This window comes from Ursus arctos, unplaced genomic scaffold, assembly GCF_023065955.2.
Source record: "Ursus arctos isolate Adak ecotype North America unplaced genomic scaffold, UrsArc2.0 scaffold_37, whole genome shotgun sequence".
Classification (NCBI taxonomy): domain Eukaryota; kingdom Metazoa; phylum Chordata; class Mammalia; order Carnivora; family Ursidae; genus Ursus; species Ursus arctos.
In genome coordinates this window covers 4,047,234-4,063,191 of record NW_026623053.1, presented here as the reverse complement: position 1 = coordinate 4,063,191, position 15,958 = coordinate 4,047,234, and the positions used below count along the sequence as shown (strand labels likewise).

Here is a 15,958-nt window from a genome sequence, read left to right as displayed (position 1 = left end):
TGTGCAGGCAAAGCCGCCACCCAGAGCTTCCGGCGCCCACTAAGTGCCCGCCACAGAGCAGGCCGCCGACCGGCCCGGCCCTCACGGCAACACCAGTCCTCCCAGCCCCACTTCAGAGTTGCTGCCACAGCCTCCGTCCTCTCTTTGCACTGTCCCTGTGTCCATTTTTGCGTCAGGGACACCAGGGGGATGGCCGACATCTCTCTAGTTTCAAGACAGAAGCTAAGGGCAACGTGAAGTCCTCCCCTTCCACGGTGTGGCCGCAAGTGCTGTCATGACACTAGTAGGGAGTCCATCTGGGATGGCCCCAACCAGCCGCAGTTCTCCCTTGTCACGTGGGGTACTCTCCTGTCCCCTAGGTTGCCAGGCCGACGCCCTCACTTCTCCAAAGATCTACCCCCCACCCCCATCTTTGCTTCTCTTAGGAAGCAGGCGGAGTTCCTGGGCCTCCTCCTAGGAACCCCAGAAGGCAGGAATCTTCAACAAATCTACATCGGAACAACCTGGGTGACCCTTGAAAATAAAGCTACTTGGTGTTGCCCTCTCAACAGCGCTCGCACAACCCTCCTACAGTCCCCATCATGAAAACTATTGTGTTTTCCAAAATGTGGGTTTTGACACTTACGGGTCAGCTAGGTGGGTTTCACTAGCACTATTTTTAAATGAACAGAATAAGGCTAGGACAGAATGGGATGGAATAGAACAGAAAATATGAGAGTTCAGGGCAAATGGTAAAAGTAAGCCCTGTTTCTTAAAGCTTTTTTTAATATATGACGGTACTGGGCACAAGGTAGAAATATATTTCTTACAGTGACTGTCATTAAAAAAGTGTAAAGCCACTCTTAAATCATGCTGCCTAGGGAGGCTGCTGACAATCTAACTTTTATTTTTTAAGTTTTAAAAAGAGTTTATTTGGGGTGCCTGGGTGGCATAGCGGTTCAGCGTCTGCCTTCGGCTCAGGGCGTGATCCCGGCATTCTGGGATCGAGCCCCACATCAGGCTCCTCTGCTATGAGCCTGCTTCTTCCTCTCCCACTCCCCCTGCTTGTGTTCCCTCTCTCGCTGGCTGTCTCTATCTCTGTCAAATAAATAAGTAAAATCTTAAAAAAAAAAAAGAGTGTATTTATTTGAGATAGAGAGCATGAGTGCACAAGCAGGGGGCAAGAGGGGGAGGGGCAGGGGCAGAGGGAGAAGCAGGGAGCCCAGTGCGGAGCTCAATCCCAGGACCCTGGGACCATGACCTGAGCCGGAAGCAGACGCTTAACCGACTGAGCCACCCAGGGGTCCCTCTGCTTAACTCTTTAACATTTATGTATAATACATGCACAGTAAAATACAAAACCTAATGTGCAGTTTTGACAAATATATACAAGTGTGTAATCAACTCCCTATTCAAGATACAGAACCATCACCCTAGAAAGTTCTCTAATGCCACTGTTGCAATTTTTTTTCATTTTTAAAAAGATTTTATTTATTTATGTATTTTAGAGAGAGAACGTGTGAGTGGGGGTCAGAGCGGAGGGAGAGAGAGAATCTCAGGCAGACAGACTCTGCGCTGAGTACAGAGCCCGATGCGGGCTCAATCTCACAACCTCGAGAAAATAACCTGAGCCAAAACCAAGATGGCTGACCAACTGAGCTACTCAGACGCCCCTGTTGCAATTATTTTTAAGCTGAGAACCCTATGCCCTATAGTTTCAATAAAAATGAAGCAGAACTTCTCAAAGGTGTGTCTGAAATATAGGTGTTTCGCAAATGAGTGGTTCTGTGATCAAGTACATTTTGGAGGCGCTGCCTGGGTGGCTCAGTCACCAGTGTCTGACTCTTGGTTTTGGCTCACGTCACGATATTAGGGTCACAGGATCGAGCCCTGCATCAGGCTCCCTGCTTAGCGGGGACTGAGTGTGCTTGAGATTCTCTCCCTCTCCCTTTGCCCCTCCTCCCGCTCACTCTTTCTCTCGAAAATAAATCAGTAAATCTTTTTAAAAAAACATATTTTGGAAAATCAAGATTAACAAAGTCATCAGCTTTCTCTAACTTAACTTATGGGCTTTAACATGCTAATATGCCTCAGGACACTTCTAGAGGATGGTACAAAGGTAGTTTTTTCCAAACATATTTGACTATACAACCACTTCTGTTTTTTCCTGGACACGGTTGGGCTTAATTTTCCAAAGAACACACTTTAGGAAACACTGAGGTCTGGAAGAAAGAGAAAAGTGTTCACAGTTATAAAAGTACCTGAACGATCTCCAGCAACATCTTACAAAAAAAAAAAGAGGAAAGAAGAGCCTCCAATGCTTAATGAGGATGGACATTTTTTCCCCCATAGTTAAAAATGAACCACCACCAGACCAGTGAGCTTCAAACTGTAAAACTCAGCCTATGCGTATTTATATGTGTGTATAAAAAGAATTCACTGAAATAAAAGTCTCCTTAAACAATCTTAATAGGTGTGATGCAAACTATTATTTTGTATTTTATTTTTTCCTGCTTTTTGTTTGTTTTGAGTGCTGGCCGGGACCCGCTATTTTGATTCCATTGCCTAGGGATGTCAATTTCCAGTCGGAAAATATGGCCCCACAGTTATGCTCTATGATGCAACAGCCAGTAGCCACACGCGGCTACTGAGTACTTGCAATGTAGCTACTCTGAACTGGGATGTGCTGTCAGTGTAAAATTCACAGGATTTTGGAGACTTTGCAGGAAAAAACAAATGTAAGCTGTCTCCATAATTGTTTATATTGATTTCATACTGACATAATATCTTAGATATACTAGGTTAAATAAAATATATTATTAAAAGTAACTTGTTTCTTTTCACAGTTTTCATGTGGACACTAGGAAATTTTAGTTTACATTTGTGTCACATTCTACTTGTGGGGATAGCACTTCCCAGGCTGTAAGTTCCCTACGTTCTAGGACCACAAGTTGGCCTCACCAGCCCCCGTGGTCCTGGCATTTGGCATACCCCTCCGTTGTTTCGTTACCTCTCCCAGCCACCTGGACATAAATTTTTCAAAATTACTTTTGACTCCTTCCCTTACAAACACTCTCATTCCATTAAAATCAGGAACTGAGAATTCTTGGGGGGGGGGGGAAGGCCACTGTAGGGTGACAGTGGTATCATTTGGGGGCTGATCATTTGGCGGCAGGCATCAAAAGTTCAAGCGTACATTCCTTTTAAAACCAGCAGTTTCACTTCTAGGAATCTATCTCACAAAAACATTGGCCAAATACACAAAGATACATGTTGAACAGAGATGTTCACTGTGACATTATTTTTTTTCTCTTTTCCCACTTTTCTTGTAGTTAACCTGGTTGTATAACAACAAAAGTGACGAGGTGTGGTCATCAAACATTTGTTCCTGTCAGGGCTCATTTACAAAGTCTGGCTAAGAAAGTTTATTGTGCAGTGTTCTTCCTTTCCCTTCCCTTCCTTCTTCCCTTCCCTTCCTTCTTCCCTTCCCTCCCCTTCCCTTCCTTTCTTCCTTCCCAGTTTTATTGACATATAACTATCTCTTGATCTCCAGTACCTCAGATAAACCAAATTCTCTTCTATGTCAGGGCCCTCCCATCTGCCAGTTCCTCTGTCTGAGACAATTTCCCTCCATCTCTTCCCTTCTCATACTTCAAATTTCAGTTTAAATGTCCCCTCCTCAGGGGCGCCTGGGTGGCTCAGTAGTTAAGCGTCTGCCTTCGGCTCAGGGTGTGATCCCAGGGTTCTGGGATCAAGCCCCACATCAGGCTCCTCCGCTGGGAGCCTGCTTCTTCCTCTCCCACTCCCCCTGCTTGTGTTCCCTCTCTCGCTGGCTGTCTCTCTCTGTCAAATAAAAAAAAAAAAAATCTAAACGTCCCCTCCTCCGAGAAGCCTTTCCTTACACTTTACCTAACTCAACCCCTCCCACTGCCATCTTTTTTTCAAGATTTTACTTTTAAGTAATCTCTACACCCAACATGGGGCTCAAACTCACAACCCCAGGATCAAGAGTTGCACACTCTAGTGACTGAGCCAGCCACGTGCCTCAACCCCTCCCATTACTATTATTCAAATGCTTTTTTCTTTTTTAAGATTTTATTTGAGAGAGAGAGAGAGAGAGAGCACAGGGGGGTTGCTGAGGGAGAAGCAGACTCCCCAACGATCAGGGAGCCCAATGAAGGCAGATGCTTAACTGAGCCACCCAGGCACCCCTCAAATTATTTTTTTTTAAAGATTTTATTTATTTGACAGAGACAGAGACAGCCAGCGAGAGAGGGAACACAAGCAGGGGGAGTGGGAGAGGAAGCAGCAGGCTCATAGCGGAGGAGCCCGATGTGGGGCTCGATCCCGTAACGCCGGGATCACGCCCTGAGCCGAAGGCAGACGCCCAACCGTTGTGCCACCCAGGCGCCCCTCAAATTATTTTCTTCATAGTATTTAAAATCAACAAATAATCTTATTTATTTGCTCACTGATTGATATCTGTTTTCCCTCTGTAGAATGTAGGATTCAAGAGGGAAGGAAACAAAGTCTGTCTTATTCACCATTTTGTGTCCACAGAGCCTGGCAAATATTAAGACAGGTAACTCCATAATTACTTGTTGAAGGAGTTAACTCAGACCGCTGCTGTGAAGCTTTAGTGAGTTAATGAGTATCAAGTACATAGCATAAAATTTCAACCAGCATTGCCCACTGAGGTCTGTCTAAATAAAAGGTCACATATTATTTTAACAAGATACTGATCAGCAGTTATGAGAAATAAAGTAGAAAAAACCAAATACATCAGCATGGACGGACTCCCAAAATGTTACTGAAGATAATGCACATTTCAGAACAGTGAAATGTTTTCTTTTCAAAAAAGAAATGTTTTCTTTTCAAAAAAGAAAAAAATGCAAACAACTATGTGAATCGTACCTGGCACCTGCCTGTACGTTTTTGTGCAACTGTTTACAAATCTATAGTTCAAAATAAGAAGCTTTTAAAAAGAAAAACATGTACCGTTTAATGTTATTCATAACAAAGCAAAAAAAAAAAAGCTCAAGTGTTATCTCTGGTCCTTCAACCCCTTTGATCTTTTATGCTCCTCTATTCTGAAATACAATAATGATTGCGTATAGTCCACTCTCAAACAGCAGAGGTTTGAACGACCTGGGTCCTCTTATATGTGGACTGTTTTAATTTTTAAAAATTTATTTATTAGAGACAGAGAGAGAGAGAGCACGCGAGCATACAAGCTGGGGGGAGGGGCAGAGGCAGAGGGATAAGCACACTCCCCATTGAGCAGGGAGCTTGACCCAGGACCCTGAGAACAAGACCTGAGCTGAAATCAAGAGTCTGACACTTAACTGACGGAGCCATCCAGGTGCTCCTGATTTTTTTTTTTTTTTTTATAAATACAGTACAGGGGCACCTGGGTGGCTCTGTCGGTTAAGTGTCAGACTCTTGATTTCAGCTCAGGTTGTGATCTCAGGGTCATGAGATTGAGCCCCACGCTGGGCTCTGCACTCAGCACCAGTCTGCTTGCCCCTCTCCCTCTGCTCCTCTCCCAGCTCGCATGTGCATGTGCTCTCTCTCAAATAAATAAAATCTTTAAGAAATACAGTATAGTACTATAAATCTTTCTTTATGATCTTAATGACATTTTCTTTCCTATAGTTTACATTATCATAAGAATACAGTATACAATACACATAACATAAAAGATAAGTGTTAATCGATAGTTTATGTAATGGGTAAGCCTTCTGGTCAACAGGTTATCAGTAGTTAAGTTTTGGGGAAGTCAAAAGTTACATGTGGATTCTCAACTGTTCAGGGGGGTCACGTCCCTAACCCCCACGTTGTTCAAAGGTCAACTGTATGTGTCTGTGCTGTGAATTTAATTTGATAATAACACTAAGTTTTTGCTAAGTAAGCTCAGTTTTCTTTCTTTTTGTTTTTAAAAGAGAGAACGAGAGAGAGCAAGTGCAAGCAGGGGAAGGGCAGAGGGAGAGAATCTTAAGTGGACTCCATGCTGAGCACAGAGCCTGATGCAGGCTCTATCTCAAGACCCTGAGATCATGACCTGAGCCAAAACCAAGAGTTGGATGCCCTACCGACTGAGCCACCCAGGCACCCCAGTAAGCTCAGTTTTCATATTTAGTTTCTCAAATAGCATTTTTGGGTCCACAAAGGTTTTCCAGAAAGATACCTTATTTAGGAGCCTTTAATTTTGAATAATATTTTAAATGTAGTATGTCTGATCTGTAGTTCAAAAACTTGGGGCGCCTGTGTGGCTCAGCCATTAAACGTCTGCCTTCGGCTCAGGTCATGATCCCAGGATCCTGGGATCAAGCCCCGCATCAGGCTCCCTGCTCAGCGGGAAGCCTACTTCTCTCTCTCACACTCCCCTTGCTTGTGTTCCCTCTCTTGTTGTCTCTCTCTGTCAAATAAATAAATAAAATCTTTTAAAAAAAATTTGCTGACCAGCTGACTGCTTTTTAATTTGATCTGAGAGGTGGCTTGGTTTAGAAACTTTGGAGATCAGCTCTTCTGCTAACTAGCTCTATATCCTGGCACATTAGATTAATCTTCTTTTCCTTTATGATCTCTAAGGTGTCATAGTCCAGTTCCAACATCCTATGGCTCTGATCCGTCTTACAAGCATGTCTCAAGATATTAAATTATGTAATGGCTAAAGAAAGATATGACAGATGAAAGTTCAGAAGAAAACACACTTAAGTATTCGTTATCTTAACTGTTTAAGTCTCCTGATTTTGAGTGGTTTCTCCCCACTCCAATACCTTTAGTTGCCTGCAAATCCTCAGTACAAGTTCTGACTTTCAAAGAAGAGTTTTCTGACCTCTACAAAAGCAGCGATACTTTCACTTTTCTGAATTCTTACAAACCTTAAGAGTTTCTATCACATAATCTAACCATTTGATTCCAGGTTACACATACTTCTATTGTTTCTAATGAAGTTCATAATCTTCAATTAGATTTCAATCTCTCATTCAGCCACTCATTCAACAAATATTTACTGAGCACCTGCAAAAGTGCAGGGAGCATTCTAGTCGCTCAAGAGAGATTGTTTCCTACCTCACTTATAACCCCACAAGAGTCTAATACAACGACTGTTAAATACATCTATGGATACTCAGCATGTAGGGATCCCCAGTTAGTTCCATAAGAGATCTGAGGCGATAATGTTTAATAAATAGTTGCAATTTCAGGTTTTACAGGTTAGGTCAAAAACTTCAGAAACTGAATGATCTTTCTGAGCTTTCCCACAAAGAATCCTTTCCTCTTTTCTAGCCTCGACCTCTCAAAGTAAACCCGCTCTCCTTAGGTGGACTGAAGAAGTGGGCATCCCTCAGGCTGGAGATAAATCACAGTACACAATGAGTGAGGCAGGCAAGGACCCAAGGAAAGGAGAGAAGCAGTGAAGCACATCCTCGTTTCTACCAAATCAAGAAAGCGATCCTTTCACCAGAGACTGTATCAAGAGACCTCCGTTCATTCACCATGTACGTATAACTAAATAACTTCAGTTTCCCATCGGGTCCATTAAAACTGGATTATTGGGACACCTGGGTGGCTCAGTTGGTTAAGCGTCTGCCTTCAGCTTGGGTCATGATCCCAGGGTGTAGGGATCGATTCCCAAGTCAGGCTCCTTGCTCAGTGGAGAGCCTGCTTCTCCCTCTGCCTGCCGCTTCCCCCACTTGGGCTCTCTCTCTTTCTGATAGATAGATAGATAGATAGATAGATAGATAGATAGATAGATAGATAAAATCTTTAAAAAAAATAAAACTGGATTATTTTCACCTCCATCGCCGTTAAGCACAATGTCATTATTTACAACCTTGTCTCATACGCAGTGATCTCCCGGTGTACTTACTGCCTTAGGACATTTCAGAGATACTGGTGTCACTATGTCATCACTGTCTGTCGTTGGTGCTTCACTGACTTCAGAAGCTTGTTCACAGGATTCCTTCTCTGCCAGAGAAAAGGCTGCAGTTACAGAACTATTTCCAAGCACCCTATCTAGCCCAGTACCTACATCTTCAGTCTACAATCTGGCCACTAGTTCTGAGTACCTAGGTTTTGGGTTCATTTACTGAGAATCAAATCCTCTTTTCCAAAGATTCACTTATTCAGAAGCTTGCCAAATAAGGACTGTGCTTTGGGGGTGGGGGGGGGGAAGGAAAGAAAGAAAGAGAAGGAAACAGAGAAAGAGAGAGAGAGAGGGAGAAAGGGAGGAAGGAAGGGAGGGAGGGGGGAGGGTGGGAGAGAGGGAAAGAAGGAAGAATGGAAGGAAGGAAAATAGAAAGTTGGTCCTTTTGTAGGGGCCGGAGAAAATGACCAAGCCAAGAAAAAGCAGTGTAATCAGGGTGTGGCAGACTGTACATTCCAAAGACAGCCTCAAACAATACTTCCCCTCCCACATGCTCTCTTGTAATGTGACCTTGACACTCCTAATATTTTTTATTAACATTTGGAATTCCTTTTTGTAGGATGCCTTTCATATCTTTCGCTCATGTTTCTATTGGGTTGTCTTTTTCTAATTGATTTGGGGTTCTGAATATTTTTTGAATTTGAGCCTATTGATTGTTACATGTGTTGCAAATACCATTTCCACTCTGTAGCTTGCCTGTTTAATCTCTTGCTAAACAGAAATTCTTACTTTTAAAGTAGTCAACTTTGGGGTACCCGGGTGGCTCAGTCGGTTAAGTGGCTGCCTTTGGCTCAGGCCATGATCCCGGGTCCTGGGATCCAGCCCTGCCTCGGGTTCCCTCTCCCTCTGCCCATCCCCTCTGCTCAACCTGCTCTCTGTCTCAAATAAATAAAGTCTTAAAGTAGTCAACTTTATCAATATTTTCTTTATGACTAGTACATTTTGTTTTTTATTTAAGACATCTTTCCTTATTCTGAATGATGAATAATGCTGCTATGAGGATTTGTGTACAAGTCTTTGGATGGACACAGGTTTCCAGCTCTCTTGGATAGACATTTAAGAGAACTGCTGGATTGTAAACTATGTGTTTAACTTTTCAAGAAACAGCCAAATATTTTTCGAAGTAGTTGTACTGTTTTACATTCCTACCAGTAATGTATAAGGTTCCAGTTTTTCCACATCTTCCCTAACACGTGGTACAACCTCTGGAATATATCAATTCTGGCTGGTGTACTGGTATCTCATTGTGATATTATTTTGCGTTTTCCTAATGACTAATGCTGCTGAGCACCTTTTTGTATGCTTATTAGCCATTTGTGTATGTTCTTTAGTGAATGTCTGTTCAAATTTATTTAAAAATTTATTTTTTAGCATGGAGCCCAAATGTAGGGCTTAAACTCACAACCCTGAGATCAAAACCTGAGCTGAGATCAAGAGCCAGACATTTAACCGACTGAGCCACCCAGGTGCCCTTCTATTGACCATTTTAAGTTTAGCTATTTTTTTACTGAGTTGTAAGAATTCCTTACAGACTACATGGGGCGCCTGGGTGGCTCAGTCATTAAGCATCTGCCTTCGGCTCAGGGTGTGATCTCGGAGTCCTGGGACTGAGCCCCACATTGGGCTCCTCTGCGGGGAGCCTGCTTCTTCCTCTCCCACTCCCCCTGCTTGTGTTCCCTCTCTCGCTGGCTGTCTCTCTCTCTGCCAAATAAATAAAATCTAAAAAAAAAAAAAAAAAAAAAAAAGAATTCCTTACAGACTATGGATACAAGTCCTTTACCATAAATGTGATTTGCAAATATTTTCTCCTACTGTTGCTGATCTTTTCATTTTCTTAATGGTGTCCTTTGAAGAGCATGCATTTTTTATTTTGCTGAAGTCCAATTTATCAATTTTTTATTTTATGGAACATGCTTCTGATGTCATAGCTAAGATAGTCTTGTCTAATAAGGTCAAATAGTTTATTATCCTATGTTTTCTTTTAAAAATGCTATAGTTTTGGTTCTAATATTTAGATTTATGATGTATCTTGGTTAATTTTTGTGTATGATGTGAAGTAGTCGTCTAATTTTTTTTTCCCCTCTATGTTGATATCTAATTGTCCTAGTACCATTTATGGAAAGGTTAGATATTGAATTGCCCTGGGACCTTTGTGGAAAATCAATTGACCATAAATGTAAAAGTTTATTTCTGGAATCACAATTCTGTTCCACTGATTTGTAAGTCTATCTTTACGCTAATACTACACTGCCTGAATTACTCTATATTTACAGTAAGTTTTGAAATCAGGTAATATAAAAATTTCAACTTTGTTTCTTTACAAAGGTTATTTGGTTATTCTAAATTCTTTGCATTTCTATATAAATTTGGGGGAGAACTGTCATCTTAACAATTATGAGTGGTCCAATCAATACACATGGTATATTTCTTCATTTATTTTAAACTTCTTAAATTTCTCTCAGGAACTTTTGTACTTCTCTGTATATAGGTCCTGCATTTCTTTTGTTAAATTTATTCTTAAATATTTTATTCTTTTGGAATGATACTGTTTTTTTAATAAGTTTTTTTAAAAGAATTTTTATTTATTTATTTGACAGAGAGAGAGTACAAACAGGCAGAGTAGCAGGTAGGAGGAGAGGGAAAAGCAGGTTCCCCACTGAGCAAGGAGCAAGATTTGGGGCTCGATCCCAGGACCCTGGGAACATGACCTGAGCCGAAGGTAGTCGCCTAACCGACTGAGCTACCCAGGCATCCTGAAATGATACTGGTTTCTTATTTCATTTTAGAGTGTGCACTGATACAATATGGAAATATAATTGATTTTAGTATCTTGATTTATATCCTGCAGTATCATTCACTTGCTTTTAGTTTTTAAAAAAATCTTTGTGGATTTTTTTTTTTCTAAATACAAAATCATGTCAATTGCAAATAAAGGCAGCACTACTTCTTTCTTTCCAATTGGTATGACTTTAATTTCTTTTTCTTGCCTTATTACAATGATTGAAATCTCTATTACAATGTTCAAACGGGGTAGTGAAAGCAAACATCCTTTCTTTGTTCTCAATTTTAAGGGAAAAGCATTCAGTCTTTTACGACGTGGTAAGATGTTAGCTACAGGTTTTATTATCATTTATTAGTTTGAAGCAATTTCCTTCTACCTTGTTTGGTGAGAGTTCTTATAAAAAATTGGGAGTTGGGGGGCGCGTGGGTAGCTCAGTCAGTTGAGCGACCAACTCTTGGTTTCAGCTCAGGGGTTGTGGAATTGAGCCTGGCATCAGGCTCTGCCCTCAGTGCAGAGTCTGCTTAAGATTCTCTCTCCTCCTCTCCTTCTGCCCTTCCCCATGCTCACACTCTTTCTCTAAATAAATAAATTTTTAAAAATCTAAAACAAAACAAAACAAAAAGAACAGGAGTTGGATTTTGTGAAATGCTTTTTTTCTCTATTGAGATGATAATAAAGCTTTTATTCTATTAATAGAGTGTGTTAAATCAATTTTCTGCTATTAAACTAAACTGGCACTCCAGGAATAAATCTCAGTTGATCATGGTGAGCAACCCTTTTAATATTTTTATATTTTGCTGGATTAGTTTGCTAATATTTCATTTAGGATTTGCATCTATAGTCATGTTGAATAGTGGTCTATAGTTGGCTTTTTTTTTTTTATGTCTTAGGCTTGCTTTGGTATCAAGACAATAACACTTTATAACCAAATCAGTTAGAAAGTTTCCCTTGCTCTACTACTCTCAGAAAGAGACTATGAAGGATCAGCATTTTTTCTTCCTTAAATATTGATAGAATTCATCAGTGAAGTCATCTGGAACTGGGTTTTTTTATTTGGGAAGATTTTAAATGACTAATTCTTGGCTGTACTGTTTATATGTCAATGCTGATCTTCTATTTCTTCTGAGTCAGTTCTGGTAATTTGTATCTTTCTAGGAATTTGTCTTTTCCATCTAAATTGCATAAAGTTGTTCATAATATTATTTTATAGTTCTTTTAATTGTGGAGTCTGTAATGGCCTTACATTCATTCCTGATTTTGCTAATTTGTGTCTTTGCTCTTTTTTTCCCCTTGATCAGCAGGCCAATTATCAATTAACTGTTTCTCAGCTCAAAATAAAAACTTCATCGTCTGCTTTGCAATGATAGAGTTGGACCCTGTAAATACCTCTTCTTTGCCAGATTGCACCATGTTAAGTTTTGTCAGTAGAGAGCACAGAAGGATCACTGGAGGAGGAAAAGGTTTCTCTTCCTGGTTCCAGTGTACAGGCAGACTCCCGCAAAAGAGAAGCACTTTGCAGACCGGGCTCCTACAACAGGCTTCTGCGACTTAGTGCCTGGCTTCAACAGCTCACACAGTTTCCTGCAGAACACATTTCTAGTAGCACATGGTTTCTGCACCATCCAATTGTAGCAGTTTCCAGGCATCTGTAGTACATGGCACCTCCCTGTCGGCAGCTCCCCTGGTACATCCTCCCCTCTCCCCTCCACCCACCCAGCCAGAGTAGCCTTGCAGTGAAGTGCCACTGGCATGGTACCTCTCTGTGAATGGTTTACTTGCAGTGTTCCAGAGGTCAGCTTCTCAGTTTCTTGGAGTTTTGGTGTACAGGCACAGCAAACTTCTGTGCCATTCAATAAAATATGACTTCACTCCCTCCAGTGAGGTCTGGATTTCAGCCCTGAAAGGGGCTGTCTACCAGACCTATTTCTTCTTTCGGTACTCTGTCTCAGCTCTGGGGATTAATGCATGCTCTTTAAATCTGCTCTTCCTATATTTTTTAGAATTCTTTTTACTTCTTTCTCATCAGTCCTCACCCACCCCCACCCAGTTCTATCTCCTGTTATAATTAATAACTCTTTAAACTTCTCCTAATTACTAAGCAATTTCTGGTTGGATCTTAATTGGTATAATCATTCTAGATAAAGGCTTATCAAGTTTTTTTTGTTGTTTTGCTTTGTTTTTAAGGCGTATCAAGTTTGTTGATCTTTTCAAACAGAGTTGGCTTCATTGATTTTCTCTATTCCTTTCCTGTTTCATTGATTTCTGCTCTGATCTTTATTATTTCTTTCTTTGGGTTTGATTTTTCTGTCAGAGGCTGTCACTGGAGAATATCACCTCACAGTAAACTGTGGCAAGAAGCTCTCTTCAGCTTTGGTCATCAACCAGAGGCTGGCACACCTGTTCTTTGCAAAGAACGCTTTACAGGATGGCAGCATGGAACTTCTGTGTGAGGGCTTGACTTACTCCCACTGTAAGTTACATGGTCTGGTGCTAGGATGCTGCAACGTAACCAGTGATGGCTGCCATCATCGATCAGAGTGTTTCCAACACAAAACAAGCTGGTACACTTGCACCTGGGGCTGACGCACATAGGAATTACTACAGTTCTTTGCAAGGTTTTGAAGAAACCACTGTGTAACCTGAGATGTGTGTGATTGTGGGGATGTGCCATCACTTCTTTTAGTTGTGTAAACCTCTCATCTGCCCTCAGCAGCAGCAGGACCTGATCACGCTGGACCTGGGCAGAATTCCTTGGTGATATAGTAAAGATGCTGTGTGAAGCCTTGAAACTTCAAAACTGCCCTCTCTGGACACTTAGGATGAAGACAGATGAATCTAATGCTCAAATCCAGAAGCTCCTGAAAATCATCAATCCACAAGCAATCCACAACTAACTAATGAGGGTAACAACCAAGAGCCCAGAAAAAACAGCTCCTCTCAAGATTTCATTTTCTGAATGCTGGTGCAAAGTACTTCCTTATCACCTTAAACACTACCTCTGTCTCCCTTCTTTCTCTTCTCCTACAGGTAGTGACACGTAGCTTAGATCTCCTTGTCTTACCCTTTTTGTCTCTTTTCTGTAGAGTCATTCATTGTACAATAAAGCAATGGATCTGTAAGGTGATAGTGAACTTTCTAAGAGCCTTTTCAGTGACGTTAGTTGCTGGGCCAGATGTTATTTTAGCCTTGGTTTGCCTCCAGCTTACATAAAACATGTACAAGTCACTTAAACTTGTTCCGGATGAAAGGTCTGTATCTCCAGTATATTAAGAGAAGTAAAGGTGAAAAGATCCATGAGAAAACAAAACAACAAAAACCTGGAAATTTATTCTCTCACAGTTCTGGAGGTCAGAGATCCAGAGTCACAGTGTTGGGAAGTCTATGCTCACTCTAAAGGCTCTCGGGACAACCTGCCTTTTCCTTGTTTCCTCGCCTTTTCCAGCTTCTGGTAGCTCCAGGCATTCTCTGGCTTCTGGCCCCAGCCAAACTCTGCCTCTGTGGTTATACTGCCTCCTTTTCTGCATGTGTTTGTGTTTTTACTCAGATAATCCCGGGTGATCTCTACACTCAAGATCTTTAGCTCAGTTACATCTGCAAAAAAAATCTTTTTTCAACTAGGGTAACATTTACAAACTCTGGGGTTTAGGAGATGGACATAACTTTTTGAGGGTTACCATTGAACACACTACATTATTTAATTTTAAACATATTTTAAAACCCACAAGCTGTATTTTTGCTTTATGCAGTCATTTAAACTAACCCATATTCTTTGCTTTACATTCCTCGTTGTATCTTTGTGTTTCCTTCTGGAATAACTTTCCTTCAGCCTAAAGAACCTTAAAATGTAGCTTGGGGGGGCTCCTGGGTGGCTCAGTCATTAAGTGTCTGCCTTCGGCTTGGGGTGTGATCCTGGCATTCTGGGATTGAGCCCCATATCAGGCTCCTCTGCTAGGAGCCTGCTTTTTCCTCTCCCACTCCCCCTGCTTCTGTTCCCTCTCTTGCGGGCTGTCTCTCTCTCTGTCAAATAAATAAATAAAATCTTAAAAAAACTAAAATTAAATTAAATTAAATTAAATTAAATTAAATTAAATTAAAATAAAATGTAGCTTGGAAGCAAACTTTCCATTTTGGTTTGTCTGTAAATGTTTCTTCTGTTTTCACTCTGGAAGAATATTTTTGTTGTGTAGAGAATTCTTTGCTGGCAGCTAATTATTTTCTTTTGGCATACTGAAGGTATCTTACTGTTGATTTCTGGCTACAGTTGTAGCTATTGGACAAGCCGGTTATCCATCTTACCAATGGACCCATGGCTATCTCTTTCTTTTATTTTTTATTTAAAAAAATTTTTTAAGTAGGCTCCACCCAGCGTGGAGGTGGAGCCCATCACAGGGGTTGAACTCACAACCCTGAGATCAAGACCAGAGCTGAGATCAAGAAATGGACACTTAACTGGCGGAGCCACCCAGGTGCCCTTATTGTTTTCTTTTAGATGGATGCATTTATGTTTAGATCTGAAATTTTTAATTTAAATTTTAATATTTTTAACTAAGCCCTACACCCAAAATGGGTCTTGAACCCACAACTCCTAGATCAAGAATCACATGCTCCACCATCTGAGCCAGTCAGGCACCCTTATATCTGGAATTTTTTTTAACTTTCATTGACTTTTGGGGCACCTGCATGGCTCAGTCAGTGAAGCGTCTGCCTTTGGCTCAGGTCATGATCCCCGGGTCCTGAGATCAAGCCCTGCATTGGTCTCCCTGTTCAGTGGGGAGCCTGCTTCTCCCCCTCTCTCTGCCTGCTGCTCCCCCTGCTTGTGCTCTCTGTCAAATAAATAAATAAAATAAAATAAAAATAAAAAATAACTTTCATTGAATTTCATTTCATTGACAATAGCTTCTATTAGTTCTAAAAAATCAAAGTCATTATCGCTTTAAATATTGCCTCTGTCCCCTTCTTTCTCTTTACATTTAATTAAATGTAGTTTAGACCTCTTCTTTTTATCCTTTATGTTTGTCTCTCCTCTTTTGTATTTTCCATCTTGTTGTCCCTCCTTGCTTTATTCTGAATATTTTTAACAATTCTCACTTCACTTGTGTCTAATCTGTTTTTTTTTTAGATTTTATCTATTTATTTGACAGAGAGAGAGACATCCAGCAAGAGAGGGAACACAAGCAGGGGGAGTGGGAGAGGAAGAAGCAGGCTCCCAGCGGAGGAGCCTGATGTGGGGCTCGATTCCAGAATGCCGGGATCACGCCCTGAGCCGA

General features: G+C 41.2%; 1 protein-coding gene across 2 annotated transcripts in view; it reads right to left on the bottom strand.

Moving 5' to 3' along the window:
* Positions 1-15,958, bottom strand: part of RPGRIP1 (RPGR interacting protein 1) — a 65,852-nt gene that overhangs the window by 12,379 nt on the left and 37,515 nt on the right. Inside the window, exon 20 of one of the 2 annotated variants that reach the window (XM_026489928.4) lies at positions 7,853-7,950. In XM_026489928.4, coding sequence (XP_026345713.2) covers positions 7,853-7,950 — 98 coding nt within the window. The remainder of the gene's footprint in view (positions 1-7,852; positions 7,951-15,958) is intronic. The other variant, XM_044380597.3, reaches the window with a different exon arrangement.